Source organism: Cajanus cajan, chromosome 11 (assembly GCF_000230855.2).
Source record: "Cajanus cajan strain Asha chromosome 11, NIPB_CcT2T_4, whole genome shotgun sequence".
NCBI classification, from domain to species: domain Eukaryota; kingdom Viridiplantae; phylum Streptophyta; class Magnoliopsida; order Fabales; family Fabaceae; genus Cajanus; species Cajanus cajan.
In genome coordinates, this window is record NC_138527.1 from 37,780,903 (window position 1) to 37,797,426 (window position 16,524).

General features: G+C 27.5%; 1 protein-coding gene across 1 annotated transcript; it reads right to left on the bottom strand.

The window, feature by feature from the left end:
* Positions 1-4,849: 4,849 nt before the first annotated feature.
* LOC109799881 (putative ubiquitin-conjugating enzyme E2 16) lies at positions 4,850-8,292 on the bottom strand. Its single transcript, XM_020360528.3, is given in 7 exon segments — positions 4,850-5,299; positions 5,301-5,357; positions 5,597-5,685; positions 7,603-7,666; positions 7,745-7,847; positions 7,943-8,046; positions 8,133-8,292. Coding segments are annotated over 7 exon segments (492 nt in total). The 5' UTR covers positions 8,163-8,292; the 3' UTR covers positions 4,850-5,254.
* Positions 8,293-16,524: the final 8,232 nt, after the last annotated feature.

Below are 16,524 nucleotides of genomic sequence, written 5' to 3' on the forward strand. Positions count from 1 at the left end.
TATTAATAAGTTTTTAATTTTATTTTCTTTTTCTTTTTCTATTCAAATATTATTTTTTAATCTGTAAAAATTAAATAATTCTTTCCACAACCGATTTTTTAAAATTAATATATATTTTTTTATTTTAAAAATATTTATTAAATAAAAATTTCTAAAATTATTTAAATTCTTAAATTTTAATTGAACCAAGATAAGATAACTAATGAGCATAACTTGGTCACCCACCGATTGTACTTTCTACTCCAACTTTTGGTCTTTGGGTTTATTCTATATCAATATGGGAATAGATGATGGAACAAATTGGACCAAATTAGGCAAATTAAGGTTTAAGAGAAAGATAAGATAAGAGTTTGAATTAGCAAAAGCATGAGTGGAGTGGAGTGGAGTGGAGTGGCCCGCGATGGATTAATATGTTGTTATACATGACGTTGAGAGCAAAGAGAAAGAAGAGGTACATTGTGTATCAGCATGAGCATGTGGTGTGATGATAGTCATAGGTATAGGTAACTTAGCTTGCTACTAGTTACAAATTGAATCCATCATCAACATCGAGGCATGGCAATGTGATAGAGAAAGTTCGAAGATATTAACGTTGTTGCCTTCCATATGACCTGTCCCATCTTTCTCTAACCCTTCCTGCTTTTCACTTCAATCACATGCTACCTCATCCGTCTAAGTTAATTATCATTTACCACTGCTTCTCATCACACTCAAATCTCATAATTTTATGTGACTCATAAGGTATACAATTTGATAAATATATGTCAGTAGCATTACTCGATAATCAATCAACAGAGTAAACCTTGCTAAGGCACTTGTGCGTCATATATATGTGTCACATGTTATATGGGTATTAGCATGCCACGCATAGGTATTTTTCTTAAATAAAATTAATCTCATTTAGTGCAAGAATTAAAGTGATCGACTATTATTATAGTTTTATGGATTCTTTTTGAATTTGTTAACTTCACGAAAAGTGAATGACAATTTGATGAACTAGATTGATTATTTAATCTTTTTTTTTCTAATGTTTTGTTTGACATACAAGAGAAAGTGAAAAAACAAGTAAAAAAAAATATTTATTTAGTTATTTGATAGAAGAGGGAAAAAAATGAGAGAAAAGAAATAATTAAGTATATAAATAGAAAAAACATAACAACTCTTATAAATAAATAAAAATTAATAAGTTTTAAGTTAGGTATAATAAGTGAATTTTATTTTGGTCTATGTATTTTTTTCATTCTTCTAAAATTTGAAATCAATATTTTTTATCATATAAAATGATTAAATTTTGATTTGATTCTTATAAAATATATTTTTAAAGCTTTTATCTTCTAAAACTCAAAGTATTTATTTTTGTCTCATAACAATCATTCTAAAGTGGATAAATAATACTTTTTAAGAATCTATTAAAAAAAATCTCACAAATATACATATATCATAGGTAATTGTGGGTGTTATTTAGATGATCACTTAACTGACTAACATAAAATAGTAATTTCAAATTTTAAAGAGTAAAAATAATGTTTTTTTTACAAATATCAAAATCAAAATTTATACATATTATAATGACTTAAATCATAATTGATTATGTAATATATATATATATATATATATATATATATATATATATATATAAAATTCTTTTTGTATATGTTATAATTATAAAGGATATAATAGGGATTTTATCTTTCACTCCTAATTTTTTAAACGTAGTTTTTTCTCTAAATATTTGAAAGAACCAATTTCATCGTGATACCTATATATCATATTTTTTTTCTTTCTCTTATTTTCATGTGTACTTAAGATATGTTTAATGAAGAGAAAAGAAATAGAAAGAGATTAACACTTAGTTTGGTGCAAAAGAATCGTGGGCAATGGGTAAAGAGGGGAGGGGGTGACCCTTGAAGTGCATGGAAGAGAGTAGAAGATAGTGGATTTTTTATGTTTGGTGCAAATGAATAGAAGAGAAGAGAAAGTAAGAAATGAGTCCCATAGTGTTTTTAATACTTGCTGAATTGAATGGATTAGAAGGAAAATATGAAGATTTTACAAGAGTATAATTAAGTTGTAACTTACAATGCTTTGTGATGTGTATTATGAATAATCATAATCAATTATAAAATTCAAATTTTTTACTTCCAATGACTATGTGATGGGAAATTATTATCGATTATGACACATATATAATCAATTATAGAAGTCAAATATTTGAATTATAAACTTATTTGTAAAGGGATATATTTGTAAATTAATTTATAATATTATTTTAAATTTTTATTTAATTCAATATAAATCAATAGAAAATTAATCTTTTTTTTATATTTTCTTCTGGTTTTTTCCCTATCAAATAACGTTAACTTCTATTTTATTTCTTCCTTACTTATCTTTTTTTTTTTCCATCTTATTCTCTTCCCTTTCTTCCACTTATATCTTTACTAGCAAACACAATGAAAGTATATAGAAAAGAAATGAAAAAATATAAATAATCTTATAAAGTGAAAATAAAAGTTGTTTGATTAATCCCGTTACCAACGAACAAACTAGCATTAACATTGTGTTTGGTATAAGAGAAATAACAAAGAAATAAAGAGTAGAAATATGAAATAGGTTAAAAACAAAAATGGAAGGTTGTTTTGATGATGCAAAATTTGTGAGAAAAAAATAAAATGTTGTGGACACGCCTTTTTATTTATTCGCAAATCAATACGAAAATAAACTTAAAAATTATTTGTGTTTAAATAAATTTTTTACACAATTAAATAACACGTTATATTACTCATGCGGAATGTTTTTTATTTATTCGAATAAAATCAATTTATTTGATTACGTTTTCGAAATCATTCGAATAGAAATAGTTTCATTCGAACATTTATATAATTTTTATTTAAATAATTAAAATAAAAAATTAATTAATGAAAAAATTATTTTAAAATTATTTTTCATTTTATTTATTTATTATCTCTTATATTTTTATATTTTCGCATATTTTTTTATCTTATTAAATATACATAATATTATTTTTCATCTCTTTTTTTCAATTCAACAATCAAATTTTTATTTTTATTTTTATTTTTATTTATCTTGACTTATATATATAATATAATTTTTTTATATTTTTTATTTCTTACTTATTAGACGAATTCCTTGTTGTAAAAATGTTTATTTGTGGATGCACAGAGGCATACACATGAGGTAGGCGTAGGTCTGCTGGATTTGACGTTCAGTCTAAATTCTGACCTTGTCAATGGACCTCGATTGGACAAGAGACCCAACCCAACCCTGCCTTTTCTTTTCACCTTTTTTTTAATGGAAAATAATAAACTTGCACAGCATTTTAGTGGGGTAAAACTGTAAAAGGAAGAGCGACACGTAAAAAATATACAAAAAAAATAAATGATAAAATTGGTAAAAACATTTGACATTGGACTGGCACGAAATAACCCAAAATATAAGATTAAGGGATGATTATATTCGTACAGCCCCATTTTCTAACGGAGTTGGATTGATGAAAAATAAGAAATAAAAAAAAGAAAAAATATAAAGATTGAAAGTGATAGATAGATGTAACAGATGATGGGATTAAACTGAAGACATAATAAGGGTGAATGTGGGATGAGAATAAGTGTATATAGTATTTTTTTTCCAAATAAAAATTGAACTGTTTCTCAAAACATAAATCGGTTAAAAATTTCTTTCAATCAGACCAAATTAATGTAACACATCGGGTCATCAACACATCGTACGTAAAATATACTAAGTAACATTCCTCCTACATATTTTAAAAGTAGATGGACCACCTGTGCAATATAAATGTGTATAGCAAGTATTTATGCTTACACATGAGATTGATATAATATAATTATATATCGAATACGGTATCGGATTCTTTATTCTTTTCACTTATTTTTTTTGGTACATACTGTTTTCGATTGTAATCTGATGCTACGTGCTTTATGACAATTTTAATTCCCACAATATGACAAACATTACGTCAAACAAGGCCGACTTTTAAGTAAATCCCATTATAATTTGTCTTCATAATGCACATTTATAATTAATTTTGATCTACTATAGTACAATTTTAATTTCCACATGACAAATATTTCATCAAACAAGGCCGACTAGTAAATCCCAGGATAATTTGTCTTGATGCATATTTATAACTAATTTTGATCTATAGTATTACCACGATAACAACTACAACTAAGTTCAACTTCCAACTTGGATAAGGATGCTTTACAATTTAATTATCTGTCTTCATAATGCACACATAATTATTTTTTATCTACTCTAGTATCAACACGATAACAACTAAAACTAAGTTTAACTTCCTACTTGAACAAAGATAATCTACAAATTAATTTTCAACTGTTATATAAACGAAACTTTTTTTAATACTATTCATTACAAAAAAAAAAAAAAAGTACCTTCACAATTTCGATCTTCTACAGGAAATTTTTTTTCTGACAAATACTCTTATATCCTTTTGATTACTAGAAATAAAAAAGTATAAAACAAAAATCATTTAAAGCCTAAACGTTTAATAATAGCTACATTAAGATGATTATTTGGAAGATATAGAATTGTTCACATGTAGTTTTCACAAACAATTGCCATGTTTAGAAGAATAATTTTCTCTCCCCCCTCAATTTTGGGCAAGGAGAAGGGTTAAGCACCCCAAAGTCCAAACCAGAAACTTTTCTACTCAAGAAAATATGAGGCGCTGGCAGAGGAAAACCAGAAGTAAAGTCGAAGCTTTATAGTGTTCCTAACTCGATGCATCGGCAAGTTATGATTGACTACATGGAAAGCCTACTACAGTATCCCGTATTTTCACGACCAAAGATATAAATGACAGGACTTCTTTTATATATAAATACTGAAACTCGGAATATTGGCAATGCAATGCATATAGTCAATTCTGAGATATAAGTATATAACGGGCAATTCTTGAAAGTATTAAACACAAGTTATCAATACGGGGGTTAATCAGACCATCTATATCCACATCCAAATACCTGAGACTGAGATTAACCTCAATGTTTTGAGTTTGTTTGCTCCATAAGTTGCCTGAGTTGAGACACATAGTTTCCCCTTCCTTTACAAATACCAGGCAATGACAATTTACAGCAGAGTTATTATCCATTTAATTTAAAGGGATCCTGGTTTCTCAAAAAGCATTTTCCCATTTCTTCATTTTGCTTTCAAAAGGATAATCCTCTACTCTACCTTTGTGGACTTATTAGAGAAACTAGTTATTATACTTTGTCATCATGGAACCACCACCTAGTCTCCTTAGGCGATCTTCCATTTCTGCAGTTCTTTACATAGCGGTCATTATCTTCAGGGCGTTGCTGCCAAAGAAATGACGTCAAGAGTTAAGTCAAAATGACTCCCATTTAATGATGGACCAATGAACTTTACTAAATTCACCAGTAGAATCTTAAATAATAACCAACCAACCATTTATCAAATCAATGTTTGTTAAAACCTTGGTTAAAAATATGGCATGTCCTATATGTCCAGTAATCATATCGCAGCACAAATGGAAGAATTAGGAAAAATATAAGATTCACAGTAAATAAATTCACACCTTTACAGTTGAGCTTGAAAGCATTGAGAGAATACTGATGCAGATAGAACTAACTGTCATCGCAGGGGACCATGAATCATACAATATATCTGCATATTTCCAAAGCATATAAAATGTAAGCTTACCATAAAAAAGCAGCACCAAGTCAATCATGTTTATCTAAATTGAAAAGGAAAAAATGGCTAACTATAAAGAATTGATAAACTAAAATAGATGGGGTTTCATAGCTGATACTCCAATTTTAAAACTGAATATGCAAATAAGAATAAAACTATTGATTATGTCAATGTACAACTCCATACACAATAAATTTTACCAGAAGAAAAAGGTTATCCATTTTAAGTAATTTCAACTGACAAGCGGAAGAAAATAAAAGTTAATGATTCTTAATTCCTCCCTAACTCTTAATTACCCCCCCCCCCCCCCCCAAATGAATGATAGAGATAGAAGTAAAAGTGAGTAAATTAAAAGGAATAGGCAGGTAAAAAGATGAAGCATATAAAAATAAAGATAAAAGAATAACAGATCAGTAAGAGATGATTAAGACTTGAGAGAATTTTTTTTGGCAAGTTACAGGGATAGTATGCATGTGAAATGCATATCCAAATATCAGAAGAGAAAAGGTATTGAAAATTTCAAATAGACAGAGGGCAGGGAGAGTGAGAGTCTCACTCTCCATCAAACTATAATATAGGAGTTAGATATATAGACTGGCATGAATGAATAAAGGAGAAAATAATGCATACTTAATTTCAATCATGCTCATTCTCCATTGCTACCCCATCTTCAAATGCTTATTTTTAATAACAAGAAGAGGGGGGCTTACAGAAATTTCTTAATATAACTGACAACCACCAGCCGAATCAGCAAAAGAAAGAAAGAGACAAAAAAGAGCATTTACCTAACCAGAGTCATGTACAATATCTCTTGGTCAAATATCGTACAATTCATTTAGAAAGTCAGACCATTTTGTAGTACAAACTCCTATTCGATTCATCCCACAGAAAAGTAGGGGGAGAAAAGAAAACAAAAAAACCAGCTCAAACCAAAATTTAGACCCTTGGGAGGCAGAGACATCTCCGGATGAATATGAAACATTGAAATGTGATTGAAGTTGTCAAATCACGAATCGTATCAAGAATTATTTGTTCAATTTTAGAAACACGAGTCGTAATGTATATAAAATTCTAAATAACACATTCATTGAGAAAGTTAAATATCATGATTCAACAACTAAAACATCAAGGAAATACTCAAGTCTAAAATAGTAGATAAATTTCACATATCCCCAAGGTAAAAGTAAATTCCAAATTACCATAATGTCGTCATAAGCCAAGTTATACGTAAATTCATAAGTCATAATTCTTTACATGCTCCTATTAAATAATACTTCACCGTAAGAGCAATCTATTGTCAAGAACAAGACAATGTTATGAGGTAACATCCTTCTTCCCATTAGCCTTAGGAGCCACAAAATGTTGCTGCTTGAAGTTTATATTTCAAAAGAACAAAAACAGATAAAAAAAATGCCGCAAAATAAGGTGCATATAGAATGCGCAGGTAACTGTATGATGCTTCTATTTCAGAAGAATGAAAATGGAGCAATGGAACAACCAAATAAGGAGCATGGAGCAAGTGAATGAGTGTATATGAAACCCATATTTCAAAAGAATGAAAAACAGAGAAATGGAATAATTGAATAGAAATATAGAATGGGTTTAATAGCATTTCTTCAATTTCGTGTCATTTGAAAATTTGAGCTTCTCAGAATTTTCAATTTCTCTTGTGAAAATTGGAACAAAAAAAAAAACAAAATTAGTGAATGGGTTGTTTCATGCCTATGATATAAAATCACATAAATTCCAGGATGCATGAGACAATTCAGAGACATAATGATTAGAAGAAAAGTGAGTCCGCAGAAATCGACATGAGAAAAGGCAATACAAAGAGAGACGACATAAGAAAAGGGTGTAGCAGAAGAAAATCCAGAGACAGAGAGGACATACCTAAACAAATATGTCCGTTACTGTATATATGGGGATGCAGGGGGGCGGGATGCAAGAATATGACCTGAAAGAGGAAAAGTGCATGAGTGAAAAGAAGCAGTGGGTGGAAATGAAGGGTTAATTAGGGGAAAAGAAAAAGAACCTGAGGAGCTTCCATTGGGTAATTCTCGGGAAAGTCGACCTGAAGCTGGTAGGTCTCGTTAGCGTAGAGTGTGCCGGGAGCTCCAGTGACTTCAACGACCCACCTTAGAGAGAGAGAGAGAGAGAGAAAGGGGAAATGAATGAAAAGGAGGAAGAAGGGGAAAGGAGAATCTGAGGGTGAATTAGGAGAATCAGATACCTCTGGAGATTGTCGGTGACTTTGTGCTTGAAACCAGTTGGGGGATTCACCTGCCACTCCACCAGCTCTTTCTGGAGCCTATTGCAGGCAATCTTACTCAGATTCTGAAGAGAGGGAGGATCGGAATTCAACCTAATATGCACAAACAGAGAAGAAATTGAAGGGGATAGTGAGTTAGGTTAGGGCTAACCTTGCGAGCGGCACCAGAGGAACTAGTCATGATTCTTGCGCAATGGACGAGAGGAGAGGAACAATTCGCAATTTACAAACCAAAACAAAGAGAGAGAGAGAGAGAGTGTGTGTGTGGGTGCATTAAATAGTGAAATAGAAAATGAAGAGGCCTTTGACGAAATGTGGGTACCGCCACACTACGCTTTTTTTTTTTCCTTCCCATAAGTTTACTTTTTAACATTATTACTATTACTATTATAAAAAGTTATCACAACTTCATTTCTAAGTTATATGTTAAAACTTTTACAAATATTTTAATAATAACTTTTATAATTATTACATTATTTAATAATTTTATATTAGATATAAATTTTGTTAATCTAAATCATTTTACATATTTATGTCAAATTTTATTAAAATTAACAATTTAACAATAATTAAATTATTTATATTTTTATATATCTTAAATTGTATATTATGTAAATTTTGATTAATATAAATGAAGTATCAAATTATTTTAAATTAGTATAAATTTTTGTATATATAATTTGAAAATGAAAAATATTAAATTTAACGAAAAATTTTAAAGTAATCTTTTAATTAAAAATTAGTAAACATTATAATAATTATTAAAAATTACATTAATGTCATTTAATTTCTCCTTAATAATATATTTTAAATTTTCATATCAAAACTATTATAAATATATATAAGATAATACACTGAATATAAAATTTGTATATTAATTTATTATTATTATATTGCATAAAATAATATATTTATTTAATAAAAAAATATTCTATTTTATCATAATAATTTTTCTATCATGATCAAACTACTAAACATGTTTTAAAATGATCATGAAAAAAATAATTAAAATTTTTATCTCTCAACAAAAGTCTTTTTTTTTTGTTAAATTTGACTAGATAATTAAACTATTATTGATATACTTAAAAATTTTAACTATCTATTTATTATGTTAAATTTTGCATTTTATTATATATACTTTTGATATTTTAAGTTTTTTTTTTTCCGTCAAATTCATATATACTTATGATATTTTAAGTTTTTTTTTTTTCTCTGGAGTATCCAGGGCCGATAACAGTGGTTGTTGAAGGCACCTCAAAGGGTGAGATAGCTGACCTCAAAATTTAACGCGACTGCATACAGGATTCAAACCCCTAACCTTGCTTAAGCGTGGATCAACTCCTACCGTTGAACCACATGTTTGGAGTTTTTATATTTTAAGTTTATATGTTAGAGTTCAATTTTTATATTTTGTTAGTGTAAAAGTTATTATTATTAATTAATTAAAAATTATTATTAATAAAGTCAACAATCCCGTATTATATATAACAATATCATATTTATATGTTAATTTATAATTATTCATCAAATCCTATATTATTCAACAATTTTATTTAAGATTTATTTCTTTATTATATATAGGATCTGTTTAGATAAAAAAAATTTATAAATGTTTTTATTAAAAAAAATAAAAGAAGCTATTCTTAAGCTAAAATTTATGTATAAGTTAATTAGTTTGTAAAAAAAATTCATATTAATTCCTTCAAAAAAAACTTATTTTTAATTCATGTATAAGTTCATTTCAAATAAAAAAAAACTTTATAAACTAATTATAACTTATAAAAAAAAGTTATTTCATTTTTTTTCCTTTTTCTTAAAATGTTTATATAGAGATATAAAAAAAAAACGTATACAAAAATAGGGAAAGTCAAAGGTGCATTATAAAATTAGTTTCCTTATATTACTGTCTTGTACGAATTATCCACATGTCTTGTACACCGTAAGTTATGTATTATTTTTAGGGAATTGCTACGGTACCCTCAAAGATGGAAGGATTTCAATACATTTTTCTATGTAAATTCATAATTTTTTTTTAAAAAATTTATTTAATTATAAAATAAATAATCTAAATTATACTATAAAATAAAAAGTAAGATAAAATTATAAAGATTAAAATTATAAGTTTTCAATAATATTATAAAATATTAAAGAAAAAGAAAAAATTAATAAATAGTAGAAATAAAAAGTTATTAAAATTACAATATAGAAATTCAAAAATTTAAGACAAAAAGACAAAAAATATACTTAAAAAATTATTAAAATTAAAATACAAAAATTCAAAAATTTTAAGTGAAAAGATAAAAATATACTTAAAAAATTATTAAAATTAAACTATTTAAATATATAATAATATTATTACAAATAAATTAGAATATATAAAATAAAAATAAAATGACTAAATAATTTAAAAATTGAAAGGATAAAATATTATAAATATTATTTAAATAAATTACTAAAATATAAAATATAAAAAACTGTACCGGTACCCTCTCAAATAAGATGGGTACCATAGAATTTCTCTTATTTTTAATATAAATCTTTCTCTCTTTCTTTTCCCTTCCACAAAAGATATTCCAAATTGTCTTTACAAGAGACCTTCCCGAATACTATAATCCCTTAAAATAATAAAATGTATACTAAACATTTTACTTTCCTCTAACCGAAGATTTCGATTTCTTGTTTGAAAAGTCGACAAAAAAAAGTTCTAAAAGGAAACACCAAAAAGGATTTTAGTCTCGTGCATTGTATACAATCATAATAGAGAAAGAAACATACAAAAATAAAATAAAAATGGCATGATGGGTCATAACTTATGACACTCATTTCTCGTGTTTTTTATCCCCTCTTTTCAACACCATTAAGTTTATCATCACATAGAGCTATATTTTATATTTATGTCTGTCCATAAAGATCTTGAATCGACTAATAATTTTATGATGATCTTTGATCTACTAATAATTTCTGTAAGCAAATACTTATCGCAAGCTGAAGACAGAGGCACTTCATTACTCTATATATATCTCAGGCACGCGGAAAGAGCAACACCAATCAATCATTATTGCAGGTTGAACCTTTCTTAACAAGCTAGTAGTAATTAAGACTCAACACTCTAGTTAACTTATCCCTATGTACACGTGTTTTGCGGATCCAAATTAATAAGCGATGAATTAAAAATGGAACGGAACCATATAAGATTATAAGCAAAGTGGTGATACACTAATCATGATCTCTATTTCTGATTGTAATCAACGATATAGTGTGGTTTAGTAGTTGGTTATGCATGAAGGGTGGTGCTATAAAAGTTAATTATACCAGTTTATATGCATATATGACTGTACATAAACCGTTAAAACAATTCTTCGTCCTTCATACGTGTGATAAGTTTAGGGTGTGTATGGTTTCACTTTACGTTAGATCAATCATAACTAAAACGTAATTTTATGTAAATATTTATGTCTGTTTTCATGTTAAAGAAATGTTTCTAAGTCCATAATTAATTGAGTTAAGCAATTTTAAGTAGTTTTTATATTAAAAAATTATTCTAACTTCTGCTATCAATATATTTTTAGAATAAAAACATTATGTACCCTTGCCGACCTGACCGATCAATGTCTCTAGCGTCACTAACGCTCGAGCCAAGAGGGTTGTGTACCCTTCAGATCTCCAATTTGCCGACCTGACCGATCAATGTCTCTGCCTTGATAACGCGTAAGCCAGAAGGGTTTGTGTACCCTCCTAGTCTCTAATTTTCTGAGCAGTCCGAACAGAATATATCTTCTTGATCCCCATCCGACTGAACACCCTGGACTTTAGGCTAGTCATAGGTGTATTGATGAGAGAGTTCCGGTAAAATTAATCAATGTTATGATTTCCGTGATTATTGCGTAAATTTGATTACGATCATAAATACGGTTCATAGGCTCATTACAGAGGGGGATCCGCACGCATTTAAGGGAATGAGGATCGATGATCCGGATCACGTGTATGTGACCCATATAAATAAGGAGAAAAGGAACTGGTGAAAGGTAGGTTATTCTCATTCTTGAATGTTATAGGTCAGGACGGCGGCTAGATTTACATCACTAAGGGTTCTTCGGCTACTATCCCTTTATTGGAACACATTTAAACATAAATCATATCACTTCAAAATTAATTTTAATCACGATCAATTTTGCTAAGTCTCGTTCAATAACACACTTAAAATTGAAAGACTAAACAAAACGTTGAAGTTTTGTGGAACTGCATCCTCAACCTCAAGGACACGCATCTACTAAATTTCTACAAACAATATATATGTTACTATCTTCTCGGAAAGAACGATGGGGATCCAGAATGTCATATAGTCAACCACAAAAACGTGTAGAAGAAAACATTTGAGTCACTCTCAGATTAAGACTCTCGTTCTTAATTAACCCTCGACTGAATATTGTTAGCTCTGAAAGAAATATAGAAACTAACTCCCAAATGTTTTTAAAATGTGATAATTGCTAATAAATTAATTAAAAACAAGATTGCATAAATCATTGAGTAATGAAACTCGTCCATCATTAGGGCCGGGTGGATTGAGATGGAAAAAAAATTAGAAAGAAAAAGTAATAAACGTAATAAGTAATGTGACGCGAAAAGAAAAACTAGATTGGAAAAATGTTTAATAAATATTTTGGTTGTCATTTGTACTATATAGTATATATTCTTAAATTGATTTCTATTCTTAAAAAAATTATTAATCAATTCCTTATTGTTAATCATTTTTAATAGTCGTATGTTGATCATTATGTCCTTACATATTTACAATAGTTTGATCCTTAATATGACCAAAAAAAAAACACTACACCCACAAATACTTTATGATAAAATTCGTTTTGGATAATATAATAGGGAGCTTAATTAGATACTTGTAAGCAATAAATGAGTTTATTTTCTTCTGGTTTGTAAATGGGACAAGATTGGTATGGTATACCTACATGTACATTCCATCATGTAATATTACTATTCCTATCCTTAAATTATTGTTTATTTTTTTCACTCGTGTTAAGTTAAGTGAGAGTTCATATTTTCTTGGTTATAATTGTTTATCTTTACTCTTTTTTTTTTTTTTTATCAACAAATAAGTAGTATTAATAGTAGGTCCTATAGGTGTACCCAACACCATATATACATAATAGATGCAAGTTTTGGATATTAGTTATATAACTCAGTTATAGAAAAGCAATTTAAAAAGTAAAGACTAGACACATTTATATAAACTAATTTAATCATATTATCAATAAATATAAGTTTTTTTCATACTTTTTATATGCCATATGTGATATCGGTAGCAGCCATGAGCACAATTAAGGTGAATGACCACTTGTGGCCTATTTTTAATGGATCATCAATTTTTTTTATTTATATAAATATAAAAAGTTACATAATTAAATTATATAAGACAATTATTATTATAAAAAATAAACTACTCAATTGAATGTGATGTTTATATTTTTCAATAAAAATTTACTTGTAATTGTAAAAAAATAAATTGATGACCTTAAAATAATTTATATTTTATATTAAGTTTTAATAATTCAACCGTTAAAATTTTAAAATTAAATCAAAAATATCTATTTATTAGTCATTGTAAATTTCTTTGTGATGTGTCATCATTATTAATTTTTTTTTTTCATTACAATTTATTGTTTCATCTCATTTCCATTTTCACATTAAAGACCCATAATTTGAATCATATATTATAATTTAGTTTTTGTCTATACTTGTTAATAAATTGTTTTAGTTTGAACATGTTACATAGAAACCTTATGGTAATCTAAAATGAAAAAGAAATAAAACAAATTGATATTGATTCTCAAAAAGGTGTTCTGAATAATTTTTTTTGTTAAACATCCTATAAATTTTTTTTAAATAATACAAATATAAGTAATTTAGACTTCAATACTAAAAATTTTGAGAATGAAAAACTATATAAAAAATAATGAAGAACGTGATATTTTAGTTGAAAATAGTAAAAATAAAAATAATTATCATAATAAATCTAAATATTTTAATGATAAAAATTAACATATTTACATTAAACAACCTAATCGGTATAATTTATTATACATTTATAATTTAATAATAGAAATAATCTTATAAATGATTTACAAGATAAATTATTAAAAATACATATTAAATGAGATATGTATATAATGAATGATTATAAAAATATTTTTGATATTCTAATAGTTTTATAATATAAAAAAACAAAAACAATTTAAATAATTAAAATCATCATATATTTTTTTGTTCATAACCTTAAAAAACTCAAAACCAAGAGTAGGTCATACGTCATACATATACAGGGTATCAACTAGGGGGCTCACCGGAAGGAAAATGGTCATAATCTTTAACAAAATCCAAGGCAAGAGATATAAAGGTGTCGAATAAAACTTGTAACTATTGAAAAGCCAAGATGCTGTCCATAATTCATATCCACTCTTTCTTACAAACCATTGGTGGGGTTGCCAAAATTGAAGAAAGGAATTCAATGAAACCTCATCAAGATCCCTGCACCATAGTGGTGTTCATAAAGTCAAGATAGAAAAGTAAGAAATGTAGCTCATATTGAATTCTTGTTTGCTTTATGTTAAAGTTAAAAAATAAATATCCTTTCTAATAAAAATACTCTTTTTTTTCTTCTTTTCTTTATACCACATTACCAAAGATATCTTATAGATGTAATCTTGTTAGAGTTAGATAAAATTACTACGGATAATAAAATTCTCTTTTTAAGTATTTAATATAATTACATATTTAAAATTTGACATTATTAATTAAACTGAAATAAGTTCATATTAATTGATCCACATAATTGACAGTAATAAAAAAAAATAATGAAAATATGTTAGATAATTATATAGTTTAGATTAATTCAAATACACATTTTTATTACTTTTAACAATTTAAATTCATTTTATTAACAATTTAAATTCATTTTATTAAAGTTATTTTTATTAAACTCGACAGAAAGAAGCTTGAGTAAGATTTCATGCATGGATAATGGGATATGATAATTTAGCCAGGCTGTCAAGTGAAAATCTCAAAACAGGGAGGCACTATTATTTGCCTTGACATGAATCTGATGGTTCCTTCACTCACACTCTGGCGATTAGATGGTTTAAGAGTGGTTTAAAAGGAAAAAAAATGTGGAAACTGAAAAAATGTTTTATCTCAAATAGCATTTGTCTCTGTTTTCTTAACCTAAGGTAAAAAAGAATAACAAATTTATTGGGAAACATTGTAGAGTGACGTGTTATAAGGATATTAATTAAGGAATGATTTAATTTTAGAATGCGTTTTTTTACATTATTATCTAACTATAAATTGACATATGGTAAACTTGTTTGAGTTTTGTACTAATTATTTTAAAAATTACTTCGAAGATTTTTTTTATTAGTTAACACTTACAAAAATAAATAAATAAATAAATATATATATATATATATATATATCTTATTTTATTCTTAAATATAAATTTGTGAGAAAAATAAAATATAACATAAGAATATAATTATTTTTGAAAATGTAGACACAAAAAGTAATATTCTCCTTATATATCTTTATAAATAATATATATCAATTAAATTTAGTAAATAATCTATTAAAAAATAATGATTCAAAAATGTACAGGGAGTATCATATCGGTCATGTGAAAGAGCATATGACACACCCTGAAAAAAGGTGTTTTCTAAAATACAGTAGTCTCGGGCATGTCGGCCATCGAGACGGCCGGGATGCAAGGACTTCTACATCACATGGTTTAGCATAGGCTCTCGGACGCCGAGATAGCCGAACCTACAAGGACCCTTGTGCCCCAAAATGTTGAAGTCTTGGCTATATTAGTAACCTAACTAGTCAACCAAATAATGTCTCGGCCCGGTCAGAGGTCGAGACTCGAAGACAACTTTGTACAAGACGCTCATACTTAGGCGGCCCTTTACCTCTCGGCTTGGCCAAAGGCCGAGACGACTAAATATTGCGGTTAGAACAACGATCACGATTAACAAGGACAAACACACAATTAAGGCATAATCGGTCATTTAGTACCGTATTACCTAATTTGGCAAATGTTAGAAGAGGCCTACCATGCTCAAGACCCATTACAATCAATATAAATAAGTCACATAAGATAAGGTATGTCACGGTTCATTAATTACTATCGATATTCGTGTTTGTCCTGACTTGAGCGTCACAGTGCCTTTTGCAGGTACCCTCCCCCTCACCGAAATATTTGCTTAGGTACGAGAAGATTACTGGTGTGTCCTTCGGACAGGTACAACAAATTATGATAGAAATAAAATAATAATATTATAAATATATTTTATATTTAATTTTATACTCATTACATATACTACACTAAGAATATTTATTAGTATTTTTAATCTTTAATTTAATTATTTATCACATTTAATAAAAGAATATTTTAAAACTTTATATATTTGTATTGAACGAGTTAATAAGAATATTTTAGTCTTTTATCGTGAATCAAGTTTGTTCAATCATCATCTTAA